This window comes from Nicotiana tomentosiformis, chromosome 3, assembly GCF_000390325.3.
Source record: "Nicotiana tomentosiformis chromosome 3, ASM39032v3, whole genome shotgun sequence".
Lineage (NCBI taxonomy): Eukaryota > Viridiplantae > Streptophyta > Magnoliopsida > Solanales > Solanaceae > Nicotiana > Nicotiana tomentosiformis.
In genome coordinates, this window is record NC_090814.1 from 141,179,274 (window position 1) to 141,187,777 (window position 8,504).

General features: G+C 36.7%; 1 protein-coding gene across 1 annotated transcript; it reads right to left on the bottom strand.

Moving 5' to 3' along the window:
- Window positions 1–3,977: 3,977 nt before the first annotated feature.
- Window positions 3,978–6,034, bottom strand: LOC104108809 (protein ASPARTIC PROTEASE IN GUARD CELL 1). Its single transcript, XM_009617933.4, has one exon. The coding sequence runs from the start codon at window positions 5,852–5,854 to the stop codon at window positions 4,397–4,399; it is 1,458 nt and encodes a 485-aa protein (XP_009616228.1). The 5' UTR covers window positions 5,855–6,034; the 3' UTR covers window positions 3,978–4,396.
- Between the last annotated feature and the right edge of the window lie 2,470 nt (window positions 6,035–8,504).

An 8,504-nucleotide genomic window follows, 5' to 3' on the forward strand; every position in this document is an offset into this window, starting at 1 on the left:
TTTGGTCTTATGCTAATTTTATTAGTAAAACTTCTAATGTTGTCTTTTTGTTACTTTAATTTTGATTTATAAAACTATAGTTCTATTAAAAAAAATTATTGTTTAGCTAAATATTGCATAGTTTGATTTTAAAAATTTGATAAATTATTAATCGACAAAAAAAAATATTGACTTGTTTAAAATTTGAATATTCTGACGGATTTCCGGCTAAACTACTTGGGGGGAGGGAAAGGTAAAGAATTAACTCGCCTTTAATTAGGAAGTTTTTCTTTTACCCCACTGAAAATGCACTTAATTTGTTTCACAAAATTTCCTTATATTATTTACACTCACACAATAATGCAAGAATGGAACCTGGTGCGTTTATCGAAGAACAGTTTATTTACCCGCAAACTGGAGTGGTGAGAAAATCGAAGAAACCATTATAATTAGGAGCCAAAAGAAATGGCAAGTGACTATTAGCTCCGTGAGCCATAGAACATGAGAGCAGAAGAAGGGCTGTAGATTCTTTGTACTATATTTTATACATCACTCGTTTTGGACATAACTTCAAATAAGGCCATGGTTTAACTGTTTTTAAATCACGGGTAAAAGAAAAACTCATTACCGTCTATAATAAGTGATTAATTTACCTTTTTATTTTTGTTCAAAATAAGTATTTATTTATATAATCAAGAAAAAATTCAATTTATTTTTTTAGAATTATCCTTATGTACATATCCCTAAAAAGTCTTTTACTTCTCACATTAACTATATTGCAATATTTAATTAAGGGTAATTTAATCAAACTAACTATTTTTATTTAGAATTTTATATTTTCTTAGTTGGTGTGTCAAAAATAAATTGATCACTTATTGTGGACCGAACGGAGTAATAAAATTTGACAGCGCGCAGATAATGGAACTGCAAAAGGAAAAGTTAATGCACATAGGATTTAGTTAGCTAACTATGTTTTGGGAACTATAAAAATAAAGGTGGCATTGATTCCCATGAAACATAATTGGAGGGGTCATGTCATAATCTTTGCCAAACAATGTCGGGGGTATATGTCGAGTTCTGATTTAGCATGGGAATATAAGAAAAAGCAGATTAGGACAACCAAAAACAATATCATCAAAAGCTGATGTTCAATAGTTGAGAAACTACACCTCTTCGGATTCGAATTTTGATAATGGAATTTTTTTTGGTAGATTTTTTTCCGCAATCAAACTGGCAAAAATTCAAGTGGATGCATTTTGAATACTGAATAACTAAAAAAACATCAAAACTAAAAGGCTACCGACTAAAGACGGATGTAGAGTTATGGAATCGGGTTCATTTGAATTCGGCACTTTAGACGTAAAATATATAGTATATATTTATGTGTAAAACTTTACTATAATTATAATAAATAGTACTCCCTCCGCCTTGAATTATTAGTGTTGGTTTCAAAAAATAGTTATCTTAAATTATCCGTCTTGAATTATTAGTGATGGTTTCAAAAAATAGTTATCATAAATTATTTATCGTTTTAGAAGTTCAAGAGTAAATTAATTATTTTTTTCTTATTGTACTATTACTATTAATTATTTTTGAAGACTACAAATACCTTAATTATATCTTAAGACATAAATAAAAGTATTTAATATTTTCTTAAGAAATGTATAAAAAATAAAAAAATAAAAATTTAAAATATGAAGAGTATTAAAACATATGACCTTATAACTGTAAATATATAATATGTTCAATATAAAAATACTAAAAACTTTAAAAATTTATCATATAAACCTTAAATTCAGAATCCATTAAAGACATTTGCTGCCGACGAGTTCAAGTCATTATAGTATCTGATCCCACTAGATAAAGGCAAGTATAAGGATAACTCTGGCCTACCTCTTAAGCAACAATATCCACAAATTGTCCTGTCCACCCTCTTCTCAGATTCTTCTTGTATGTATCCTATATACTCTTTCTTCACTTTTATTTGACATGTTTTAACTTTTTACGCCCTATAAAAAATAATAAATAAAATATATAATTTACTATAATATTCATATTAATTGATGCATATTTTATTTGATTTAAAAAAATAATTTGAAATGAGTAATAAATACTGTGGGTATAACAGGAAAAAAGAATTATTTCTCTTGATATGTATAAAATAATAAATAAAAATAAAAATTTATTTTTAGTATACATGTCAAGTAAAAGTGAGCTTAAGAAATACTTTTATTATCTAAATATCATTCTAGTCTCAGGCATCTGAACTTCCTTAGAGCCGCCTCTACCAAGCTTCAACTCCAACAAAACTAATTTGCCATTTTCTTAATAACTTAGTTAGTGACAGCTAAATCTAGAACAGCGCACGTTAAAAAATTAAATTTCCTAGTCACTTAACTCACCTGTGACAGAATTTTTCGATATATAATGTAATTTTTTATTAAAGAAATCCGAATGAACCCCTTTCGGAGCCCTAGCTCTGCCGATAGCAAGGTAAAATTAGTTTTTGTTTTGGGGTGACGATAAGAGCTCATGGGTTGTGTTCATATTTCGTCACGGGTTAACGGTTTATCTGATAAAAAAATTGAATAATCCGTTCTTAAATCGATAAGTCGTTAATAATAAAATTTCAATTCGTTCCCCCCGTTAATCTTATAACCCGATATCAATAAACCACTAAATCACTTTTACCGTTCGATTTTCGATTTCGATCGGTGTTGAGCAGCCCTGCTTGTGTCCATATTTCGTCACTCTTTTTTCCATTTAAAAGAAAACAAGAAACCATAGTGCGGGAACTGGGAAGATCAGACCACCTCATGACGATTGATCACAAAATTTAGCTTGTTTGACTTTGACGTAATGCTGATGCAGTTTCCCCAGAATTTCATGCACAATCTAGGAATTCTTTTTTATTGCAATTTGCGTCCAACTTTCACACCACGTGGTATGGTGTTGTACATGGATTTAACTTATCTACGCAAATACTCCAAACAACTTTTATGCTATCCATGTATTTTAAACTTTTATAATTACAATATAACTTTAGTGAAAATTTTCTTGAATACGGTTTTTACACCTACACAATTAATACTTGACACAAGTCTTCACACACATTAGTTAATCACGATTAAACCTCTTTGTAACTGAATCGATTCCTTCAATATTTTGATATTTACTTGGCGAATAATGTGGGTTTCGGCCAAATACTTTTTCTCGTTGGTCGAGCTTTTTACAAAAAAAGCGATGCAAGAACGTATTCTTTTATCTAAGCTTCTTTCCTGTGCATTAGCTTCCCCATCGTAGATGGTTCAGTCACGCCCGATATCACGAAGTGATTGAGAGCTACGACGGGGTCGAAATAAATTTTGCTCTTTGCATTCAATAAGTATTGCATGACCGAATAATTCAAGGAAGGGCGGACTGCGGGGAGGGTCCTTTTAAGTAGACGACTCGTCAGACGGTCGGAGCGGGACTTTTTTGGGAAAAAGAACTTGAATAAGTTTATTTTTCTGAAGGAGTCATCATTTTCTATCAGGAACGTTATGCCATTTTCAATCCCGGCGTATTTCGGATGCTTGAAGGCTCCGCTGACACGAAATGATTTAGAAAGATTCTTCTTTATCTATGGTGATCGGTCATGGTATCCATAGCCTTGCTTCTTTTTCGACCAAATCCTGATTTCGTTTTGCTTCTCCCGATCGTCGAGCCTGATTGACTCGACTCTTTTCCCTGTCTCCGGCCTAGTTGCTATAATAAAATACTGTTATAGAGAACATATAATATAAAAATCAATGGAGAGCAATAGATATACACATAACTCCTTTTTGTTTCAATTTACTTATCTCACCCTTTTATAAGTTATTAAACACAAGTGTATCATTAATGGGGAGCAATAGATATTATGGGTCATGAATTAATTTGGTGGTAGAAGTTGGCTACCCTGTATTTATGAGAATCACCAGCCAATGGCCCTTTCTAGACCTACTTCACAATTCATATTGATGAATATTGGACCATTCTTATCATCCTGCCAACCTTTACATTAATTACAGTCATTTCTAAGTTCCAACTACTATTCAATCTTTCACCTTACAGTTTCCTGTGAGTATTGAAATACTACATAATTTCATTCCCAATTTTTTATTTAAAAAAAGGAAAAAAAAAGAAGAAGCAACCCTACCATCCATAAATAATTTCATTATGGAGCCACCTACTTCTTATTTCCTCCCTTTTTCTTTTCTTTTCTTTTTTCTCCTTTTTTTTTCAAACAAAGCCGTGCTTTTTAATTTTTTACAAATTACAACCATTAATTAATATTTGTAAAAATGCAGCTACTATTACTGGAGATGCTACGAATTTTCTTTTATCTCCGCACAAAGTTTCTACGTACTAATACGGAATTACTACTACTAATTTTCTAACATTTGTCGGGACTGAATCCAACGAGGTTGTTAGCCAGGTCATAACTGACACGTGTCCCTTGCTGCTGTATGTTTCCAATAATAGATAGCGACCCTTCCGTCGGAGCAAAAGCCAAGCAGAATTTCCCCGACGAGTCCACCGGTATCAGGTAATTCTTCGGGTGCAACGACAGCGTTTTATCGTCGGAGAAATGAAACGCCACCGTCGGAACACTCACTCTCTTCATTGAAGACAGGTCGTAGCAAGTGTCGAACAGTGAGAACCGCCCGGCGGTAGGCAAATTCTGAGTTAATTTCACGAAGGAATCACGCAAAGCATTGTAAGCGGTGGTCTGTAACCGAGTCACCGCCGTACCGGAGTCTACGATAATCCCGCCGTTTCCACTTCCGTCAACCTGGAACACCGACGCCGGAATCGACAGCATCTGGCCACCGACGCTGATTCCGGTGAGTCCGACATAGAAGAAAGTGCTCCTTCTCGAGTTACGGAGTAACGGAGCAATAACGGAGTCGCCGGGCCGTGCCGAGTTAAAATCCAGCGTGGACGACGAAGCAGAGTCACGGTCCACGAAGCAGTACGAAAACGACGACGCTTTGATTTGAGATGGTAGAGATAAAGTGCCGCCGCCTAGAGCAATCAAACCAGCGGCGCCGACGAAGAGTCCTTCATTATCATGGCCACAGCCTATAGCAACTTTAGAGAACGAACCAGAGTTCCCAAACGACACCGTCTCAGTAGCAAACTCTCCTACAGTGAACGAGCCATCCCCGTACGAGACCTGGTACAGACACGCGTTAGGACCACAAGCGGAGACCTCAAGAGCAGAGCAGTGAGCATCATCGCAAGAGACCCGACTGTAAGTGGAAGAACCCGACGGGTTGAAAATTGGATCCGATTGCTGATAACAATCGGAACACGGCTCACATTGAAGCCACGTGATGTCACTGCCAGTGTCTAAAACCATATAAAATTCCTTAGCCGGCTGGCCCAACCCGAGCCTAGTGAAATACTCGCCGCTCCCCTGACTTGCTCCTGAAGTAATAGGAGTTTGAAGGTCTTCGGGTTGCAACATGGTTTGAACAGGCTTGAGATCCGAATGAGTAAAGTTGGAGAGTGAGAGGGTGAGTTTCATGGTCAGTGAGGAAACTCGGGCCGAGTCACGTTCGAGTCGAGAGAGAGTGAGGGATGCATAGTCCTTATGACGTGGCTTAACTAGAGCTGAACGAGGATAAATTGAAACAGAGATTGAAGAAGAATTAGAAGGGGTACTTCTAATAGCTTCTTGTTGAAAAGCTTGGGAAGCAGGAGAGAGAACTTGAACAGTTTTCTTAATGGATTCTGCTACGTCAAAGATTTGGGACTCTGGATTTGAAGATGATAAGGAGCGAGAGAGAGCACAAGGGACGAAAATAACAGAGACAAGAAATAGGAAAAAGAGGCAAAATTGGGCCATTTTTTGAGGAAATGGAAGAATGAAAGGAATGGAGAAGAAAAGAGTCACAAGTGGATATAAGTAGTAGAAGGAGAAGAGGGGGAAAGCCGAAAGGGAAGGGAAAAGAAAGGGAGGGAGGGGGCTCACGTCAGACTTGTTGAATCAAAACAAAAGCATTTAAAACAGAGAAAGAAGCTTGATACCTGCTCTCTGTTCTACAACTATAAAAGAAGAGAAGATATTGCCACCATTAAATATTGCTTTTCCTCTTCTTTATTAATCATTTTTGTCCTTTTTCTTTTCCTTTCCCTTTTTTTTTTAATTATATGGTATTAATCATTTCATATAACTAGCTATTATTCAGCTCCATTTTGTGTTTTAGATTAAAGCTGTCAACGTTGTCGAACAAATGTATAATTCACCTAAACCCGTTCAAAGGTTAATGTACTCGTTGGTGTAACCCAAATCCATCCTTCCAAAACATTGAGTCAACTTGGGTTATGGTACTAATTCAAATCATATCAATAAGAGAGTTTGTAAACATAGAATAAATATTTACAAACAAATAGTTAAAATGGCATACCCATATTTCATATTTAGATAGGATTTTAGATCGGCGGGCTATTACACAATATTTTCAGTTACATAGGCTGTTTCTTGAGTTAAAGAAATAATCTTCCTACCTTTTCCCCTTTAAATTTTGAGGAGAGTGTTTGGTGCTGGATTTTATCCATTGGTCTGATCTTGCAAGTGTAGTTGGCAAATTAATTACACGGCTACTACTCTATCCATGGTAACGGCGGGTAGCTAGAGCAATCAATACCTGAAGTTGGCTATATATAGTTGCTACACAAAAAAACAAATTCACTCACGTTGTATCCGGTGTTTACATCAAAATTATAAAATATGATATCAGTAGGTTAGAAAAACTTTTACTACTATTACTTAACCATGCGAATTACTAAGTATTTCTTACCTCAATTTAGCATGTAACGATAACAAATTGATGTGATGCGATGTATAGATAAGTATTTAGTTACACTAGTGCTTTGTTTGGGAACTGCAGCAAAGACATTCTTTGAGCAACCCTACTCTTTAGTTAATCCAAATCAAGAAACCAATGACATGGTGCGGTATTAATTTCTATACTACACCTATAAGTAGTTCGATCCTCCATTTCCGTCTAACTTGTTTGCTTGAATGTCGAAATTAATGCATTTGTATACGGGTGAAATCGGGGATAACGCACACCCGATCTCCCGGTGAATCAAATGAAGTAAGAGCTTGAATATATGAGATCAAAATCGAAGTTGGAACTCTTTGTATCGAGGCCCGTGAAAAGTGAACGGAGTGCTCGCTATCGGACCTGATAAAACGACGCACACCGGACTCGAGACGAGTTCTGAGACTTCGGAAAATACAATGTACGGTTATAAGTGACAGATAGAGGGCCGTGATATCCGCAACCGACCGGATATCATGGTGTGGATCTCGCTCGATGACGATTACAGATCAGTAATTAATGAGAGAGGAAGATTTTTACCTTTTTTAGACTTGTACTATGTATGAAACTCTCCTACTATATACAGGAAAAGTTTTTTCTTTGATAAGACACATTTGTAACCTTCAAACTAAGGCAATACAAATTCATTTTTCTGCTTCCTAGCTATTAAAAAGTTCTTGCTTTATTGTTGTTCTTCATTCACAATTGGCTTCGAACTAAGGGTTCGATCAAGGGCTAAACCACTGTTTAACCTAAGTTCGAGTCAGGCTGTAACGCTACAATTGGTTTGATTATTCATTTTATCTTTAATACGTTTATCTAACATTCTTGATTATTTATATTAAATCAATCCACATATCCTTAAAATCATGTACAAATTTAATTATTATCTGTTTTAAGGATAAACAGTTTGGCCCACCGCGGGGCTAAGGATAATAGTGATAATTTGATACAAATCTCCATAACACACTCTATTTTACATTTTTAAAGTCTTAATTTCAGGTTAGTTTAAAAAATCTCAAATTCTCAGTCTGCCTACTTGAACGTTGACACTGAGGCTGGCCATCATGGCAAAAACAACAATCTGGTGCCTAGCAATGAGGTACCTCCTACTGATCCCAACGGAGTCCCAGTTGCCGATCTGGTCGATGCTAACTCACAGGTGGCCATCGATGTCAACCTGCTAACTCATCCCGAAAATAGTGTTTGCGGGGGACTCTGACCAACAGCTCGAGAAGCTCCCGAAGGCAAAGGTGATGGGGTTAGCCTATGGTTAATCTTCGAAATGTTGTAGGCTCAACAGGCGGCGATAGCACATCTGCAGAATCAAAGCCACACCCCCAACAGAGTTGAGCCCGAACCGTCCCGGGAGAACATCTGAGGGGATGAGAAGATCACCGAGAGACCAGGTGAAGCTAAGTCCGGGGTCACTCCCGAAGTAATGAAAATGCTGAAACATTAATGAAGCGGGTGGAATCAGGTGACAAGAAAATTGAGTCCAATGACAAGAAGGTGGAAACATACAATTCCAGGGTCGATCAAATCCCGGGAGCACCCCCGATATTGAAGGGGACAAATTCTAAGAAGTTTATCCAGAAGCCTTTTCCTCCGAGCGCGGCACCGAAGCCGATCCCTAAGAGGTTTCGTATGCCCGACATCCCAAAATAT

Coding starts and splice junctions, on each gene's coding strand:
- LOC104108809 (XM_009617933.4), bottom strand. CDS start 5,854: ATGGCCCAATTTTGCCTCTTTTTCCTATTTCTTGTCTCTGTTATTTTC.